This window comes from Xenopus tropicalis, chromosome 6, assembly GCF_000004195.4.
Source record: "Xenopus tropicalis strain Nigerian chromosome 6, UCB_Xtro_10.0, whole genome shotgun sequence".
Taxonomy (NCBI): Eukaryota; Metazoa; Chordata; class Amphibia; order Anura; family Pipidae; genus Xenopus; species Xenopus tropicalis.
In genome coordinates this window covers 129,078,144-129,098,870 of record NC_030682.2, presented here as the reverse complement: position 1 = coordinate 129,098,870, position 20,727 = coordinate 129,078,144, and the positions used below count along the sequence as shown (strand labels likewise).

Sequence of the window (20,727 nt, the reverse complement as noted above, 5' to 3'; positions counted from 1 at the left end):
TACACTGGGTTTTATGCAACCAAAACTTGCCTCCATGCCAGTAATTCAAAAATAAGCACCTGCTTATAGGCCCCTGGGAGCAATATCCAAGAGGTTGGTGAGCAACGTGTTGCTCACGATCCACTGGTTGGGGATCACTGGGTTAAGGCAATGTTTGGCAGGTCGGCCAGTTTCTACACTTTCCCTGCCTGGTTATAAATGAGCAACTGCCCAATGCAAAGCCATTATTTCCCATTTATCTATGTATGCTATTCTATGCAGTCGTACTGGTACATGAGTATAATTACTCACACAAGCTCGCCCTGCCTAATATAAACCAGCATTAGGTAATCAAAGCAAGAAATATGCATATTTCTCAAAACTTGCCAAAATGAAACTGTTCACTAAGAAACACTGATCTTTGCATAATAACACTACAAATGAATTAATTATGCTGCTTCTAGTTCCAGATTCCAAATAGAATCGTGCTTCAGATGCTGAATGAAATATGATTTGCAGCTGTATCCCTTAATATGAAAGGCAAATTACAGATATTCTGGGAGATTTTCTTTGGCACTTGTCAAACATACAAATCAAGGTGACTTTTGCCAAACTTTAAGTATACCTTTCTGTTGTTTTTAGTTAGTGGCTGTGACTATGGTTGCAGCCTTAATGGTATTAAACCAGTCATTTATTAGATAGAGTTGGACTGGTATTATAAATTTACCAGTAATATAGTCGCTAGTAAATTTGTAATTTGTGCTTTCCTCCTCTCCCTAAACTGTAAATGGACTTGCACTTCAGAGCAGGGTTTGCTTATCCTTTCCTCATCTCTGCCTCTGAGTGGTAAAACAACAACAGGAGTGAGTTCTCCTCCAGGAAAACATTCTTATGCAATATTATTCCAGGAGTCAGGAGTGCAGAGAATGTGCAGTAAACACTAAAAATTTTGACTTTACATCCCCTTTAAGGTGACCATATACATGAAGATCCACTCTTTCACCAATACGCCCACTTTGGGGTCAGAGACACTGGATTGATCCAGTGCTTTGGTCTGAGGGCCAAACAATTAAATCACATTGAGCCTGATCAACATCTGGGCAATTTTCTGGCAGATATCAGTCAAGTAGGCCTGTCTGAGGGCCCCATACAGGGACCAATAAACTGTTGGCAGCTTTGTATGTATGGCCACGTTTAATCTTGCCCTTGACAGTGAATACATTGTTAAGAACACAACTATTAAGTATATCAGAGAGAAAGAGCAAGCATCTGGCATTAACATTATTTGAACAGATCGCCCAAGTTTCCCATGAAGCATTAAGAACCACCATGAGAATAAAATTCATAGATGGGGCAGCCTTACGGATATTAAAGTTATTTTACATCTGCAACTTTTTATCTCTATCATTCACCACCAATGGAAAAAATGTTTATTGCTTTTCATTGTTCAACATTCAGTAAGAAAAAAAAACCTGTTATTTGAAATGCAGACTATCTTCAGCGTGTCTTATTTACAGAGAATTTATTTTATGAAAAACAGCTCCTTCTGTGGTTGACAGTGGGTAATTTTTGAATGTTAACTGGTTATTACGAAATGTTCAAGAAGAATATTTTGGTTAGGAGAATGGGAGAAAGGCTTGATTGTGAGAAAAACAAAGCAATTCATCACATCAGTAAAGCTTTCTGATTGCCAAGAGACAGAGACTAGTGTTTAAAATGATCGAGCAGAGGTAATGAGTTACATTAAAGTGTTCTCCCCCAAAGCACACCGCAGCAGATAACTCATCCCAAAACTAGGACCAGATTGGAAGTCAAACGAGTGGCATTCACTGATTTCTATGGGGAAGAATTATTATTTATTTGCCAGGTTTTAGCTTTCTTTTTCCCTCAAAATAGGTACAGGTATGGCGTCTGTAACCATGAAACCAGTTATCCAGAGAGCTATGAATTATGAGAGGGCCATCTGCCATACAGTCCATTATGAGCAAATACTTCTAGTTTTTAAAAATTAATTCCTTGTTCTCTGTAATAATAAAACAATAGCTTGTACTTAATGGCAACAACATATTGGTGGCAAAACAATCATTCTGGGTTTATTTAAACTTTAAATCATTTTTAGCAGACTTAATGTATGGTGATTCATATTACAGAAATACATATGATCCAGCAAACCCTGGGTCCCAAACAGGGCAGCCGGTAAGTACAGAGCCCCTCTGCAGCCTGTGTGTGTGCCGCTGCCTAAGTTGTGTGAGCGGGGATGTCTACATGCCTCCTGTTCCTCATGAATACAGCATCATTGAACACAGGCAGGTATTCATAGGGGTGTCACGGGTCTCTGCCCTCTAAAAAATAAATAGAAAAATAAAAGGCACAAGGACCTGCAGTAATTTCGAAGAGTTATTTAAGGCAGGGTGCATTTCAGTCAAGTGTTACAGACATAAGTATAATGGTTACAGACATAGGGAAATACTCTGGTCTCAAAATTTCTAAACAGAGCTACAGCACATGATAGCACTTTAGCAGGTTATATAATAATAATATCTTAATGAGAATCACTTTGCTAATTACTAATTAAAAGGACCACGCAAACAAAGACAGAGGTGCCAAGTATTACAAATGTACAGATGTATCTGGCAGGAGGGATATTGATAGAAATGCACACAACATATTGTACTCTCATCCTTCCATTTCTACCTGAGAAGTATCACCCAGGAGATACCAGGGACCTCACATAATGCCTGACAGGCGCTTAGCAATAGTGGCTAAGTGCCTAGACTTTCCTTTCCATACCCCACAACGTGACCATAAAATGCCTTTATCAATTAAAATAAAATGTGGATATGTTCTCCAAAGGCTCACACACATTAAGTTTCCTTCACATTTGTTAAATATTTACTTTGAATTGTTATTGGCCTTGGCTATTGAGTGAACTGGCAAAGAAATCCGATAGGGATTTCAAGCTGCAATTCAAATATTTGTCTTATCTTTGCCATTGGTTAAGGCATGTTTGATGAAGAAGAAACTCTCCCCCCCGAGCTAGTCAATACTGAATACACAGAGCTCAACTGCATCCTTACATCTTAATATAGAATGTAGGAAAGCTAATGAGATGCTTAAAGACACGGCCAAAACAATTTTCCATGCAAATAAAAGTCATTCACCTTTAAAGAGTTTTAATAGTAAATGATCACATCACATCCCACGGGTCGGGGTCTCCATAGGCCCACTGGACATATTGGCACATCAAGGCTGTCCACCCCCCACGGGTGGCCTTAAGCCAACGCTACAATCAGTTCAATATGGCCCAGTGCCTGTGGCCAAATTTTAATGTTTATGGTCAGATTTAGAGGGATGTTCAAGCTGTGGATATCAATATCCCCTTCTTTGCCTGTTCAAATGTATACGTCAGTTACATCATACCAGGTGTGCCTCATCTACTATGGCTCCTGCTGTTTTCTTTCTCAGTCATAACAAAATAGGAGGGAGTTGGGAGGTGATAAGCCAATGTTAGACTACAGCGCTGCAACCAAGAGTAAATCTGAACAGGCAGCACCATAATGACATTGATTCTTTCATAATTCCAATACAAAGTGAAAACATAAAATATTGAAGACACAGTAGGCCTTTGAAGGCCCAATAGCAACCGTGCACATTCACAGGCTTGCATTTTTATGCAATTGTTCACAAAACTCTATATCCTTGATCTATGCTAAAATTGGTTATATGTAATGTGGCACTAGTAGGTTTTTTTTTTTTGCATTAAATGTTTCAGCAACCAACCTCCCCACCATGACCCCGTTGGGTCATAATGACTCAGTGCTGATGCAGGTCCTGCCAAGGTAAAGGCTGTATAAAGCTTTTACTGTTCTATGCAAGAAAAGATTATAACTTCTGCACAGCCTCTAACTTATTACTGTTATTACAGAGCCAGGGATAACAAGTGATGCTTGGGCAGATTATATTGTTACTTGCAGAATTTAAACCTTACCATGTATTTATTTTTCTTGGTACAGCTATGGGATCCATTATATGGAAACCTGTTATCAAAAAAGTTACAAATTACGGAAAGACCATCTCCCATAGGCTCCATTATAAGAAAATAATTCTAATTTTTAAAAATGGATTTCTTTTATCTTTGCCATTGGTTGTCATTTTTATTACTGGTGGTTTTTAAATTAAGCTTTTTGTTCAGCAGCTATCTGGTTTGGAATTTCAACAGCTACCTGTTGCTAGGGTGTAAATTATCCTAACAACATGGTAGCGGTTTGTATAAGAGACTTAAATATAAATAGGGGAGGGCCTGAAGATAACTATTTGTAAAAAGTAACAATAACAATTACACTGTAGCCTCACAGAATAACAGTTTCTGGCTGCTGGGTCAGACCCCAATTTAAGAGCTGGAAAGAGTCAGAAGAGGAAGGCAAATAATTAAAAAAAAAAAAAAAATAAAGACTGATTGAAAAGTTGATAAGAATTGGCCATTCTATAACATATTAAAAGTTAAAAGGATACTGTTATGATTTTTATGGTATATTTTTAATTTCATTGTACTTTAAATTACACTGTTAAAACAGCTTTCAGAAGGAGCCAGCGCTACACATTAGAACTGCTTTCAGGTAACCTATGGTTTCTCCTACTCCCATGAAACTGGGGGAGTCCCAAGCCGGACTTGGATTTCTTACTATTGAGTGCTATTCTCATACCTACTGGGAGCTGCTATCTTGCTCCCTTCCCATTGTTCTGCTGATCGGCTGCTGGGGGGATCCTATGAACCCAGGGGTCGGCCCTTCATTCTTGAAATGGCAATTTTTTATTTACCCAATGACACATACAACTAAGAAAGTATATTTATATGAAAATGGTTTATTTAGATGAAGCTAGTTTATGCAATATATTTTATTAGAGACCTACATTGTATGGGGGTATAGTTCTCCTTTAACCACCTACAGCAAGTAAGATCCATCTGTATACCTTTAAACAAATGTCAATGGAATGAGTTGTGTGAGCATGAAGAACAGAATAAGTTGTAACAAAGGAAAAACGATGATGATGATATATTACAATATCATGGATACAATATAACTGCTGTGTGCAAGACTTTATGTGAAGGCAAGAAAATCCGTGCTTCTAGAAAGATTTTGACAAACCAGTGATAATGAACATGAATTTACAATGAACACTGAGTAACTGCCTGTTCCCAATTTACATTCCTAAATTACCTGGAATGTTATAATTAAGTAAATCCAACCATGATTTAAACAAAAGAAGACCTTGATTTTTTTTTTATATAACACAACAAAAAAAAGTTTACATTTCCAGCATTCTGCCAGGAACTACATTGATGCTTTAACAGTGATTTCACTCCTTGGAACAAATAAAATTAACAAGAGGTTGTAAAATGGAGGACTGGATTTTGTGTTCAGGTTTTTCTGTCACTTCTGTAATAAAATTTTGCATAAGCTTTTAAACTATTGGTTACTTGTCATTGATGTTTTGTAGCATAACTATCTTTCATGCAACTGAATATCTCGGAAACATGTGTACATTCTGTAAATAGTTTTCTGACTGCAGAAAGAATACTTTAATGAGGACAGAGACTAACCTAGGTAATTAGTAGAGCAGAAGGAAAACAATAATGATTAATGTGGGAGCTACAGAGAGCCAGAAAATAACCTCCTCTGGCTCAAAGGGCACAATTAAGAGATCTGGATACAAGACATATGGGCAGGAGGAAGAGTGGGAATAAGAAATGGTGTAATACCAAGAAAGTGGTTTGAAAAAAAAAAAAAAGCAATGTCTGACCAGATAAAGGATGGGGCTTAGCAGCAAAAACTAAGCTTACTCAGGGTGCTTTTCTGAAGCAGTTTACATTAATTTTCTATTTACAGCAGTTTGTGAGATATTTTTTAGCCCTTTGGCACAACTGAAAGTCAGCAACCTAGGGGTTAACCAAAAACAGAAAGTGCACAGAAATTGCATATACCGTTAGGGTCACTAACATTCTGTTAGTAAACTGTTAAGCTGAACGAATGGTATGAGCTGTTTTAAACTGCTAATATCTCAGAAACCACTTAAAACAGATAATGTACACTGCAAAAATACTCAAAGGACCACTCTTTCATTTAATATTTTTTTGGTTTAGATGAAGTAGGCCAATCTTCCCTTTGACTTTGGCTTTAAAAAGCGGGCCCAAAAGCGGTTACAGAGAACACTGACTTTAACATAGACAAATCAAAACCGTACACAGGATGCCCATCAGTGTGACAGGACATTGAGAGTACAGGGGGCCACACGTGGTAGGGCTGCCTTCCTATTGTGTATCACTGATACAGAGTACAAAAACTGGGACAGCAGAAAGCAAAAAGAAGCAGTAGCTCTTATTCATTTCTTCACCTGCCAATGCACCAAAAACTGCCCAACATGGTGCATTGAAAGATAAAATTCTCTTACCTGCCTGATTCTGGAATTTGACCTACATGCATAGAACGTGGATATCAGTTAGACTTGGCAGGGCCCCATACACGTAGTAATAATCCCAAAATATTACTGGTACGTGTATGGCCAGCTTGAAGGTTACACTGACCCATCAAAAATATTTCGCACTTTTTTCGCAAGTTGCACTTTTTTGACGATCTAAACAAACCTATATCATGTTTTAGGCTGTTTGTCAAAAGGAACTCCCTGCATGACACATTAAAGGGAGAGTAACATTTTCACCGCACTGCAACATAGATACTAATAAATTCCATAATATTAAGATTTTCCACTAAATTTTGCATTTACAAAATGTAAATCCAGTGGAGCATCACTGTTATAGGAGGAAAACTGTTGTCTGTTCTGTAAACAGCTTGTGTATCTGTGCCCTATACAAACACAAAGGTAGCCGTGCATGTTTGAAAACTGTAAGTCAACACTTTGACTGTTTCTAATATTGAACAGACATTGTTTTCCACATGTTTAACAGAGAAAGAAATTCTCAGCAGGGTGGCATTGATTATTATCACAAATTCTGCCTGGAAATATTCCTTTGGAACAGTATGTGAGCTGCAGAGCCAGTCTAGCATTCTTACACACGAGAGAAATCTGGCAAATGGACTAATGGGTATTGGATGTGCTAAAATCTCAGTAATGCATCCTTTTAATTGATTGTGATAGGACTAGCCGATGAAAAGAGTAAAAATAAATATGCAATACTAAACAGGGCTAGGTAGTATACTGTTGCTTTCTTGGTTTTTAGAAAATGTCACGTAAAACAAAATTTTAGGTTTATGGAAAAGAAAAGATTTATCACGGCTTTATCTCGGAGCTATGGGGCTTTCTTAAAGCACCAGTAACAGCAAATAATAAGTGTTTTAACGCAATTAAACAATGATACATTTTATATATGATTTATTGTGTAAACCTGTGCCTTTTCTCCTTTTTCAAATTTGAATGGCTGCCCCCTTGGCTACACAGCAGTTTTGTGTATATAAACTATAGTAGCATTTCAAAAGCAAATACACGCCGGTTTTGCCAGTGCAGGGCAATGGGACATTATATTTTAAAATGGTTGTTCACATTTAGACAATTGTCTGAATTAGAACAGCCTCTATGGGGAAAAAACATTTTTGTAAATCATCTTTATTATTTAAAATGTTAAGTTTTGAAACTACAGACCAGGGTCAGTACTGCTAAAACTCTCACCAATCTGCCCTCTCTGCAGGGAATTTCCCAGACCAGGACTTGGCAGCTTAATAAAAAAAAAGTTACTGGGCATGCCTTCCTTCTCCGGCATCATTCGCATATATTTGATACCATTGGCTGGCAAGGTTCAGCCAATCAGATCAATGAAATTCAAATGAAGCAGGAGAGGGAAAAAATGCTAGTAACCAATTCAGTGTCAACTTCCTGTTTGAGCAGAATGCATGTTGGTGTCAGCGATCCCTTCCAATGAGAGAGCAGAGGAGAGAGAGTTTGAGCAATGCTGATCCTGGTCTGTAGCTTCAAAACTAAATATTTTAAATGACAGGGACTCTTCAAACTTGCGCAATTGTCTGAAAGTGAACAGCCCCCTTAGTTACTTTAAAACATTATTTTTTTGGTATTACGGTTTCTTTAAAAGTGCCTTTTTTTCCTCCCAGGCCAAAGAGATTGCCAGTTTCACAGCTCTATAGGCACCAAGTTCACTTGCCTAAGGTGCTTCTTATTTTAGCCATCGTAGTCAGTGATATATGATTTATCCTTTATTGTGTAAGAAGTCATTAACGTAACAGTGTGTGTTTTGGAATCGGTTATCTTCAATGCTATCCTTGTAGTATTTATTTTATCATCAGTAGGGGTGTTGCTAATGTGCTTACACTCATAACTAGCAATTCTTGGAAAGGGTTCAAGAAATACTTGCGTAAGCAACAACGCATGAGCCCTTACACAGCGATATTCGGAATTAAGGGAGAAAATAATGAAAACAGATGCCTGGACTAAATGGAAAAATGGGAAAAGTCTATTTTGACTGCACTATTAAGTCCATTCCCATAAATAATGCAGTAACAGCACTGTGAGGTTAAGTCTTTATGTGGCCACGATTATGTATAATTAAAATAAGATTTTTTTTATGTAGAGATCTCAATTACTTACTCCACTATTCAACTGGCCTGTGCTGTGCGGAAAGATGGATTGTTAACCCTGTAAGTATTCCAACTCTTGTGACCAAAATTACATTTTCTATACTCATGAAGAACGTAGAATGCAATGCTGTACTGAAACACAGCGTATGTGCACTTTTCAAGGGATGGAGGGTCTCTGGGACCCTTAAAAGGCAAATGTGGGCATGAGCAAAGTAAAAATAATGTTCCTTTCACTGCATACATATACTAATGAGATACGCTTCTCTTATTATTATAATATCTGTACTACAGTAATGCTTGAAATATAGATTATGTGTATTTAAATCTACAGCTATCCTTGGCAAGGTTTGTCAGTCGCAGACATGTGACAGGATGTTAAAGGGGTGGTCCACCTTTAGGTTAACTTTTAGTATGTTATAGAATGGCAAACTCTAAGTAACTTTTCAACTGGTCTTTATTTTTCATACTTTTTAAATGATGTGCCTTCTTTTTCTGACTCTTTACAAATTTCAAATGTGGGCACTGACCCCGGCAGCCAACAAACCATTTCTCTGTGAGGCTACAATTTTTTTTTTTGTTATTGTTACTTTCTATTACTTCCTGGTATTTTTCTATTCAGGTCCTCTGCAATAAATAGATCAGTCTCTCAATCAAACCACTGCCTGGTTGCTAAGATAATTTAAACCCTAGCAACCAGATAACTGCTGAAATGCAAACTGGAGATATGCTGAATAAAATGATTAATAATTCAAAAACCACAAATAGAAAATGAAGACAGATTGCAAATTGTCTCAAAATATCATTCTCTGCATGACACAGAATTAATTTTAAGGTAAACAACCCCTTTAAGCACAAAATGAGAGACCCCCTGGGTGGGATGGGACCTAATCTTTGTCCTTCCTGTGCACTCACTTACGGCACTGGGATACAAACCACATATTTACAGTTCAGGTAACTACCAGAAGCATATAATGGTTTATCCCCAGCTCTCTCACTCATAGCGAGACAGGAAGGAAGGAGGTTGTGAGGTAGGACCACATAATACAAAATTCACGGTTCTACGTATTAAAGAATTATTTGTGCAAAGCCTGCAAACATTTTTTTTTTTTTTTTTTTAAGGTGACATAAAAGGTGTTTACGGCATTAAGCCTGTGTTCCGCCAACAGTTCTTTAATACTTTTGATTTTTGACAAGGGGGTTGCAGGGTCTGCTGAATAGCTCCACCAAAGTATCTCAAAAGCCAATGCTTTCCTTATTTCACATTTATTATATTTCCAGTGTTAGTTTGATACTCACTGCTGAGAGAAATGTACATATGACACAAACTGGCATTTACTGCTAATACTGAGGCAGGAAATCTCTCAGAAAACAGCACCAGACTTCATGAAAGTATTGGGGAAGTGCATTTTATATTGAGTTGGCCATACACATGCTTGCTACTGGGTGCCACAAACCACAGGAGCAGGAAGGGGGCCAAAAAAGGACAAAAATACAGTGTATGTGTGCACCTCTCAATAGTTTGCCAGATCCATATGTGCCCCAGGCCTGTAATAGCAGTACTGCCAAATAAATGTATTTAGCTGTGTTTGTGCAGCTTTTATGCACTTTTATGGGGCAAGGGTCATTTGTGGCCTAAATGTATTTTTTTTTTACAATAATCATTTTTATCTACTGTAAAATGAAGAGGCTGTAAACTATTGTTGTATTGTTTTCTTTAATTACTGCTAAAAAAGTGCAATTGAACTAAACACTGCCACTGCATCTCATTGATATTAACAGGATGTTGTATTAAACGCATGGTGTAAACATGTTTAGATATAGGTTTCAGAGAATAAAGGCCAGGGCGATCATCTTTGGGTGCAGTGCAATATTGTGAAACCAGGGGTTTCAATTTCTCATCCAAAGATACAAATATTACATTTTGGCAGAATCTTGGGTGATAATTAATTGTATTTTGGAAATATTTCTTAGATATAGCTCACATGCTTTAATAAGTGACTGGATATGAGTGAAAGACATGGCAGAATTAATAACCCAAGGCACCAGGCCTGGGGAGATGAGGTGATAGTAGAATTGTTAACTATGAACCCTATCATAAAAGAGGTAAGGGCGAAGATGATAAGAGACACTAAAAGAACGTTTTGTGAGGTAAAATGAATCAGAACAAGTCAGTGTTGCGAAGGCCAAAAGAATAGGGGAACTGGAAATGGAGAGGGTGATCAACTGTGTCAAAAGCAACTGAGCGATCAAGAAGTATTATAAGTGGTTTTTGGCTTTAGGCGAGCAAGTTACTGTCAGAGAGGAATAGCATTAGTCGGTTGTAAACTATGCATTTAAATAGTTTAGAGATGAAAGGGAGCAGAGGTAACGTGTAAGTTCCCAGGATTTGAGAAATCAAGAGAGGGGTTTTTTTCAGAATAGGGGTGACAAGTGCATGTTTTAGTCAGTTAAGAAAGATAGAGAGGGAGAGATTAAATAGAGGAGTTAAGGCTTTCATTAGACAGAGATTAGCACTGCAGAAAAGTTTGGAAGGAAGGAAGGCAGGTAAGTAAGGTGAGAGTAAGCCAAAAGTTTTGAGACTCTCTTTAGTCACAGGAGAAGGAGCAAAGAAGAGACTGGGTAGCGTGGAGTACCTGATGCACATGGAGGGGGTGGAGAATGGGACAGCAGAGAGTTGAAGGTAGAGAAAGGTTGTGCAAGTTCTTTAGAGAGTGAGTTAACAAGTGAAGCAAGTAGGTTTGTTTAGCTTGTCTGGTGTTTTAGAAGAGCAAAGCAGATTTGTAGCTACATAAGTCCGATTCTGACTGGGAAGTGTATGTGAATGTCTTGGGAGAGATTTGGTATGAGCTGTGTGCCAAAGCTGGAGCTGTTTGGGTCTAGTACAGTTTAGTCTAGGCAGGAGAAAGTTCATTAAGGGCAGTGGTGAGCATGTTATAATAGACAGAGGTAGCCTGATTAGGACAGGAGATGGTTAAAGAGAGTCAAAGAAAGAGAGATAAGACATATGCAGGTCGCAGTATGTAAGTGTTTGGGGAACTGCAGAGGGTGTGGAGTGAGCTATGGTGGGCATACATATTCAGATTTTAGTTTTATTAGGATATTAAAGTGCAACTATCTGAAACTAACATTCAGACTGTAATTGTAAGATAAAGCCCTTAAAATACAAATGGAAGGATCTTCTGAACATGAAATAGTTGTCAGACAACAATTGTACAAAAGGGACTTCCATTGGTCCCCCAAGGATATTGTCCAATACACGATACACAATACATGCACAGATTTTATCGCTAGCCGACTAAAATTTTCTAACCTGGCTGACAACTAAACGACCGATCGCCATGGCACAAATATTATAGGGGCGATAATTCGAAGCCCACACACTGTCCACAAATCGGACAAAAATAGGTTTCACACGATTTTAACGGTGCGTTTGTGCCCAGCTTTAGCGAGCGCTAAAACATAAGCAGATTGTGATCAGACAGGGGAATAAGAGAGTTAGTAAAGTTGCAAACTGAGCAAGACCGCTCCCACCATGACCGAGGATCAAACCAGATTTATTGATTTAGTTTTAGTGCAAAATGCTTCCTGTAAAGAGTGACATTAAGGTTGCCAGACTTCTGTCCTTTTCTAGTTCTTTTTCCTTTCAGCAATCCAATTCTTGAGCAATGCATGGCCATTCTACAGACAGTACAATAGTTTCAGACTTATTTCACATAAGAAAAAGAGGAGGGTTTTAACTCAACTGGATTATTGTTCTGGAATGAAGCTCAGTGTGTTCTTAAGAAAAAACTGTGCATGGCATGGCAATGTAATGTAACAGATTCGCCCAGAACATCTATATCTGAACATATGTTGGAGATAAAATAGAGAACAAAATGAGACTGGGCTCAGTTCAAGCCTTTGTCCCATAAATGTATATTAAGTTACAGAGTGGCTGGATGATTGCCAATTTAATAACTCTCCCAAAGAATTTTATTATCAGAACAGCTACATGGGAGCTGACTATATGACGCTGCCTTGGTCCTTCACATTACCCCCTGAAATTCACATTACATGATAGAAAGCCAGAAGAGCCCATTGGCTTTCAGTTCCAGCCCAGTTCTTGCAATGGAATATTCAGCGTTGGGTTTCCAGTACATTTATTACTAAGAGGGCTGACATGCAATTACTTTCTAGGACGACAGCTGTTGTATATTCCCCACATTTCCTTAAAATGACATAATTACAGAACATTTACATTTGGTACAAACAGTCAAAATATCTAATTTAAGACAGTTTTCAGAAATGAAAATAAAATGTTACTGCATGCCTCTGTTTGCGTCATGCTCTTGTGCACCAGGATTTTGGCCGCTCTGCTAAATAACACTTGTTTAGAACTGTTATTTGCTTATAATACAATCTGTCTCCTGTTTAGGGGCAATGGACCAGAAAAGCCATATATTACCACATTTTAAAGATTTGAGCCAAGAAGCTAAGCCCAAGAGGGGTCCAAATGAAACCATTATCAAAATCCTGTTGTGGTTATTAACTAAGTCTCCATGGGATAATGGTAAGGACCCCTTTATAAAAAACAGACCACCAAATATACCTTTTATTTAATAGAAGGGTTCACCTTCATGTCTGCAGCTTTTATGGTGCAGTTACAATTTAAAAAGGTGGGTTCCTCTAATTCTATACGTCTCACTAACGAATACAAGATAAAAAAAAATGAATCAATCTACAGACCACACTTTCCCTTGTTGAGACGGTTTTCACTGCCATTATCTAGTCTTAACACATTTAGTAAAAGTGGAAAAAGTGTAAGGGTCCATTCATTACTAGGGACCGCAATTAAAGGGTTTTGTATGTTCCAGGTGGCCCCAAACATTGCACCAATCAGGGCCCTATGGGGGGGGGAAGGGTCTAATGGCAGCCATTTTATAGTTCAGGTGCTAAACAATCTGTACAATAATAAAAACCACTGTCTGACAACTTTTTATTGAATCTGAAGCTTCTTTATTTAAAAAAGGGTGTATCCATCCAATGACATATTAAGATTGATAGAGTCCGATTAAAATAAATATTTTGGGGAACCCAACAAGCCTTTATGGGCCTCTTAAAATAAATGCAAGCAAGTAAATACCGTATCTATGGGGGCAATTTCACTGCCTGGTGGGAATGCAAATTCACCACTAAGGTCTTGGACAAGATTGTAGGATTTTTAGACTAAATTTCCAATGGGCTTATTTGCCTGGCTCAGGCTCAGTCAGCACAAACTTACAGCAGAAAGTCTTTACACAGAAACCAAATGGAAAAATTCTTCATCACCAACAGGTACTAAAATACGGCTCCTACATATTTCAAGCACTCCCTGTGTGATACAAAGTAGATTGTTTGAAGTAAATGTTATTAAAGGGGTGGTTTCCATTAAATTTTAGTATGCTATAGAATGTCCTATTCCTAGCAACTTTTTAATTGGTCTACATTCTTTTTTTTTTTTCTTTGTTTTTGTATTATTTGTCTTTTACATCTTGCCAGTATTCAAATGGGGGTCACCGACCAAGACAGTCAAAAAAAAACTATTGCTCGGTGAAGTTACAATTTTATTACTACTGTTATATTTTATTCCTTATCTCTCGATTCAGGCCCTCTGCTATTCATATTCCTGTCTTAGTTGGTTGCAAGGGTAAACAAGACCCTAGCAAAGAGATAGCTGCTAAAATATCAAACTGGAGAGCATCAGGACAAAAAAAGCTACATATCTGAAAATCCACAAAAAAATAAAAACCAAATGCAAATTGTCTCAGAATATCTGTCTATGTCAAATTAAAAGTTAATGTAAAGGTGAACAACCCCTTTAATCAATGTGAACTATAACTTTTTCAAGTGTTTATTGTTTTCCTTTATATCTTTGTTTTCATTTCCCCTCCCATATTTTATCATATGGACACCAGTTATGTTCACTGTAAAAACAATAAAATTTCAGTTACAAAAAAAAAGCTACACAGCAGGGAGAAAAAAATATTAGATTATCTAATTCTGCTGATTAATCCCAAAGTCACTCCATATGCTTTAATCCTAGTAGCTGCTTTTCTCTCTATCATGAGACTGCATTTCCGCGTGGAAACCTTAACTTAAGGTCAGAACTGCTGGGTTTCCGTCATTCATGTTTCTAATTTAGTTTTTCTGCTCATTATTCCACTGGAAGCCTTCGGTCTTGGTTAACAGATGGCTCTTTCAAGTTCTGTTACCGTTCCAGAATCTGTGCACTTAAAACAGGAAGCTTACTGAAAATAATACATCCCAATATTGTGCACATCTTTATGTACTACCAAACAATCTGGAGAGCACGGTTGCTTTGGAAATGTTCACTGGGATCACTATGACAGAAATCATTATGATGGTGTTACTGCAATAAGCACATTTGGCATCTCACACGGTGTCTTTCATGCTCCCGGGAAGTTGAAAGGTAGCAATATATTAGGTTTTCCCCAATGTCATTTTTATCAGCTAAAAGCCAATTAATTCACTCACCCTAAACATAAAATAAAGGTTTGTGCCAGTTAGGATTCTGACTACAGAAAATGGAATAATGCAGAGCTGAGTATCATCAGGAATTTCATTACACAAAACAAATGCTCCCTGGATTTTTGCTTTTCAAGGGAAGGTTGGAAATAAACCATTTTAGACATCCAATTTTGGAATGCAATTTGCAATTTTAGAGCGGCCTAAAAAATTCTAAGACTAAAGGGGACCTGCCACCATAAGAAGTATTTCAAAATCCTTTTCTGTCATGTTAGTCAAGAAAAATAAACTTTACGCTATATAAATTATTTAGTTTTAATAAAGAAAAAAATATGGTATTATGTTTAATTTAGAAAGAATTTTTCTTATACAGCTTTTTATGTCTGGGTGACAGGTCCACTTTAATGCTCTCAAAAAATAAATAAAAATTTAAAAAAAAGGAATTGCCATTCATAGGCCACAATAATCTTGTATGTACAGTACAGTACACTCTAGCTTTTCAATACACTTCATGTCAATATTGACTTATGCCACAAAGCTTTTTCTCAATGAGAACTCCAGCCTCTCTACCCATTAATATTCATAAAACATCATGTTTCTGTTCTGAAAACAGCACCTCAGAGATGTATATATTAAAGATCCAAGGTGCCTTTTGTTTAGATGCACTTGAACTCTTATTATATTTTCCCTTTGCATTTGTGTAATAAAAGAATTGAGAATTAAGTAGAGCAATATTTACATTGCAAGGCTTCCCCAAGCTTCTATAAAGGTTTTCAATTTCCTTGCTGAGTTTTGTCTTGTGTTTTCTAACATTTCTTAGCAGCCCCTGTGTTTCTCTGGTAATTTTAGTAAAATGTGATAATTCTATAAAAATAACCTGGTTTAAAAGGACTTTGGCTGACATCAATCCTTTTCTTTCAGTTGGTTACACTCCAGGAATCTTGTAGTCTCCACAACTGCTATATCAGATTCATACATAGGTTGCTATCACAATACACACAAAAGAATTCCACAATGTCACACACACAGGTTGCTGGAGTGACAGAGACACACACTGGACCCACTTGTATCTCACTCAATTACACAGACAGCCATAGTGTTCCACAAACACGTGCACACCAATCAGCACCGCAAAGAAAAGAAATCATGTAAAATAAATACAGATGCTACTAGAAAGAGCCATTGGTTATGAGAAATCTGCCAAAGATATTGGCATGTGAAGCATAATAAAACAATACAGTCTGATGTACGGCCAACCAGAAGGATTGCATTCTGCCCGTCTCGGCTGCCTAGTTCCATCTATATTTCAATATTGGTAGAAATGATATTTACGAAGTGTTTCATTTATATTAAAAAAAAAAAAAAAAAGTAAGGAAGTAGAGCCGGAAAAAGGAAATATATTGAATTGTACGGGTGCTGTGCGTAACAAAGTACAAATAAGGCAAAGTGGACCATGCCAACAAACACATTATCTTTATGTGCTAATGCCGGTTGCAGGGACAATAGGCCAAGCTTCTTTAGGTTTTATAGGGTGGCCTTCCAAACTCCACAAAGACTCATTATTAAGGGGGCAGATTGCCCTTACAAAATTATCATTTTCAAAATTACTTTTTTTTGTTCGGCTATTTTCTACTTTGCATTGTTTTTATTCTAAACTTTAAATATTAGGTTCACATTCCCCCTTTCAATTCTCCCAGTTGCTTTAGCTAGCTTGCATGTTATATACCGAGGAAAAAGGTGTAGCTCTGCACTGACTCACAGTATGGGGGACCTATAGCTGAAGGCATAAGCTGTGAGCAGAAAAACACCTGAAACCAACCATGCAGCCTCCCACTGATTTGACTGGACAGTGCTTGACATTGCTTGCAATTAAAAATGACATACCATTTCAGAAATAATCAAGTTACCCATCACTATACCCCTTTCAGCAACTGGTCTTTCTTTATTCTGTCTTCATGCAAAATACAGGCAGAGTTTGATTGACAGGTAGGTCTAAGACATCTTTATGGGACATTTCCTTTCCTGGCAGATGTATTAAGGGTAACTCAAATAACAGACTCCAGCACAAACAAAATAACTGACTTCAGCACAAATCCTGCATGCTGAAAAACAGGATTTCTGCCAGAGTTTTAAAAGCATGAGCTGTAACACCTCTTCTAATTAAAAGCGTGCAACCCACCCTCAAAAGATGTATTAGACCTAACCTTCAAAACATGACTGCACCCACTGCATGAAGAGACAAATGAGCGTGAAGAGGAACTTGGTTATTATAGAAACAGGACAGAATGAAGCTTATATTAAATTTTTATTTTCATTACAGATCCCCTTTAACGGCCTGAAACCATTCTAATGTGTGGTCCTGATGACAGGAGCATCAGGCGGTTTCATTTAAGTCACTGGGAGGCGGCATGGCATGACAGTTTTGTGCGTTAATCCATTCCGTGTTCCACCAGCCCAAGAATAAGACTTCTATAGACATAATCTTCTACCAATTAAACTATTTCATTAGAAGCAAAATTCATGTCAATTAAAACAAACCCTTTGTTGGAAGCCAGCAACCATAACAATGTGCATTCTACTGGTCACGTGACCAACCTCAGAAACATTCCTGTTCTATGCTGGCTGAAATAGTCACTAGTCACTAATAGTCATTTAGTGTTAAAAAAGCCACAATAAAACAATACATTTACAAAGGATTTATTTACTATAAATATTGAAAATTGAACACAAATTTTTCATTTATTTTATTCTTTGAGTTTTAATCTTTCCAAATAAGCCACTGTCCCTTTTCTTGCTAGTCCCAATTTTCCTTATCTCATAAAAAAAGAAATCCCAGTAATCATGTCCTAAAATGTAGTGAGGAGCCTTCCCCTAAGAGCAGAAGCTGTTATATAATTAAAGGCAGAACAGATTGGGTTTGTGACTAAGATGTTGGATAGGCCTTTGCCCAGGTACTGTTTAGTTTATAAAAATAAGCCGCTGTGTAGGCAGAAGGGCAGCAATTCCCAGTAGCAATATAAGGCCCATGTAGGCCTGCAGCTTGAGATTAACTCTTTATTAGCCTTTCCTTCTCCTTTAAAGGCAGCTATACAATGTTCACATAGTACCTGACCAATCAGTCCAGAGGGACAAAAATGGATATTGCATAAATGCCTATAAATGGTCAAGTTCTATTATTGTGGAACTGGTGCCTTGAACGTCTGGAACTGCAAATAGCGGAAAGACGTTGCTGCAGTTCTTCACTTATTACAGCAGTTATAAGGTTGACTCACTGATGTGGCGTACCTGCAGATGAAATTTCCATTTGGGCTGACCCCACCATACCCAGTCCTTAGGGCAGAATGGTTGAGCATGGTTGAAACTGGCCACTGCCTGACAAAATCTGGGATTATATGGCCATCTTTACACAGGAATGACAAACACCATTCATATCTCCCTAAGGAACTTTAAAACGAAAACGTCTTGTTACTAAGAAAGAGTTTATGTGTAGGTGCTGGAAGAACAGATAAAAATTTCACTTTAAGTATATATACCATATTTGAAGGACTCTATCATTTAAACTCTAACATTTAAATAAGATATTAGGGTAAAAAAAGGATTCTTTTTGTACTTACAAAGTCAAAATCCCCATCAGGTGGAACCTTCCAGTTGTCAGGAAAGACATTTTTCGATATGTGGTACTGCTCGTGCAGATTCTGATTGCAGTTATCATGAGGTTTGCTTTTCGAGTCTTGTTTGTCAAAATAATCCATAAAAGATGGCCGTGGCACTTGTGGAGAAGTTGCATTCCCTAAACAAAACAAGCAGTTTATTGCATTATTTGGTTAACAATTCAGTCCTACAAGTCTACAATTCAGTAAATGCAAATTGAGCTCCACTTTAAGGAAGAAATAGTGGCACCTGCAGGAGAAACCATGAAACCAATAATAACATTAGAGTTTAAATGAATTAGCTCAATGCTGACAGTAGGGTAGGGTCATCTTGTGCTAAGCCCCATCATAAATTTCCATCCATTCATTCACTGCCCCTTCAAGTGAAGGAACTGCAGTATTATTCCTCATCAGGTTAAATGTCACTTAAGTAGATCTGCCTACAACACAATTCACATGTACAGTCCTTGTAAGAAGCAGCAGACAGTAAATAGTTGAAGCTTTCCTCATAGCCCCTACACTGAGACACCATCCAGTTGTGCCAATGCAGTGATTTCCCTTGCACGAAGCATAATCCACATGATCCACTACCCACATCTTTATTGTCCCTAATTTTTCACAGGATCCACTACCCACATCTTTATTGTCCCTAATTTTTCACAGGATCCACTACCCACATCTTTATTGTCCCTAATTTTTCACAGGATCCACTACCCACATCTTTATTGTCCCTAATTTCATGGGATCCACTATCCACACCTTTAATGCTTGGACAAAATGATACATTTCAGAAGACCTGCTCTACAATATATAGCTTTATGGTTAAATCTAGAAACATACTTTAAAGGGCCAGTTCACCTTCAAGTTAACTTTTAGCATAGTCTAGAATGGCTAACTCTAAGCAGCTTTTAAATAAGCCTTCATTTTTTCTTTTTTGTAGTATAAGAACTATTTTCCTTCTTCTTCTGACTCTTTCCATCATGGGCCCTAGCAACCAGATATCTGTTGATTTCCTGAACTGGAGAGCTGCTGAATAAAAAACATAACTCAAAAAATACAAAAAAAAAAAAAAAACAATGAAAACCAACTGCAAACTGTATCAGACTAACACTCTCAGCTTGCGACCCCTTTAAGAACGCAATAAATAAATAGTTGTATAAAACGATATATTATATATTTTCAGTAGATAAGTAAGGGGTGTCCAAGAGGCAGCCTCCAAGCTGTTGCTGAGCTGCTATATTAAAGGCACGGATAGTCAAACGCACAATGAATAGAAAAGAATAACATCAGATAACAGCAAGGCAGGGTAAGCAGCAACTTATGTGTGTGTTGTGTAGCAAACAATAAACTAAAGGTGGCCATACACGAGGCGATTTCGCTCGTTGTGCGATGAACGATTATATCGACAAACGATCGTATGGCGATCGAGTTCCCATACGATATGCCATCCACGGGCAACGATAATTCGGGAAAGATTTTGTCGCATCATTATCGTAAAATACCTACGATCGTACATCTACGTACGATCGATGTCATTGCTGGCAATCGTGACATGCGCAGAGAACAATCGTTGAAAGACAAATGTCTGACACTCACACCAACTGGCAGATTTTATCGTTAAACGACCAAAATTTTTAAACCTGGCCGATCGATTTTGGGGACGATAATGTCGGCTCGTTTAGTGGGCCGACGATCGTTCGTACACCACCAACTATACGATAACTTAACGATAGCATCGGATCGTTCGGGAATCGGTCGTTTGTAAGTAAAAAATCGGTCCGTGTATGGCCACCTTAAGGCCCACAAAGGAAAGACCCCGAAGTGTTATCTTAAAACGATTCGTACACAATATGAATTATTTTGAAATATAAATGCGAGAGAGCTGGAGGGAACAAAAGAGGATAATGAATGAGATATCAATCTAAATCAAATGTTACACAGACAGTGTAGATGGTACATATGTTCCATCTTATAGACAGACAATACTTAAA

The 20,727-nt window shown here is 37.7% G+C and overlaps 1 protein-coding gene across 1 annotated transcript in view; it reads right to left on the bottom strand.

Moving 5' to 3' along the window:
* The window catches only part of stk3 (serine/threonine kinase 3), a 161,717-nt gene that overhangs the window by 42,979 nt on the left and 98,011 nt on the right, over positions 1-20,727 (bottom strand). Inside the window, 1 exon segment of the mRNA NM_001097196.1 lies at positions 18,701-18,876. Coding sequence (NP_001090665.1) covers positions 18,701-18,876 — 176 coding nt within the window.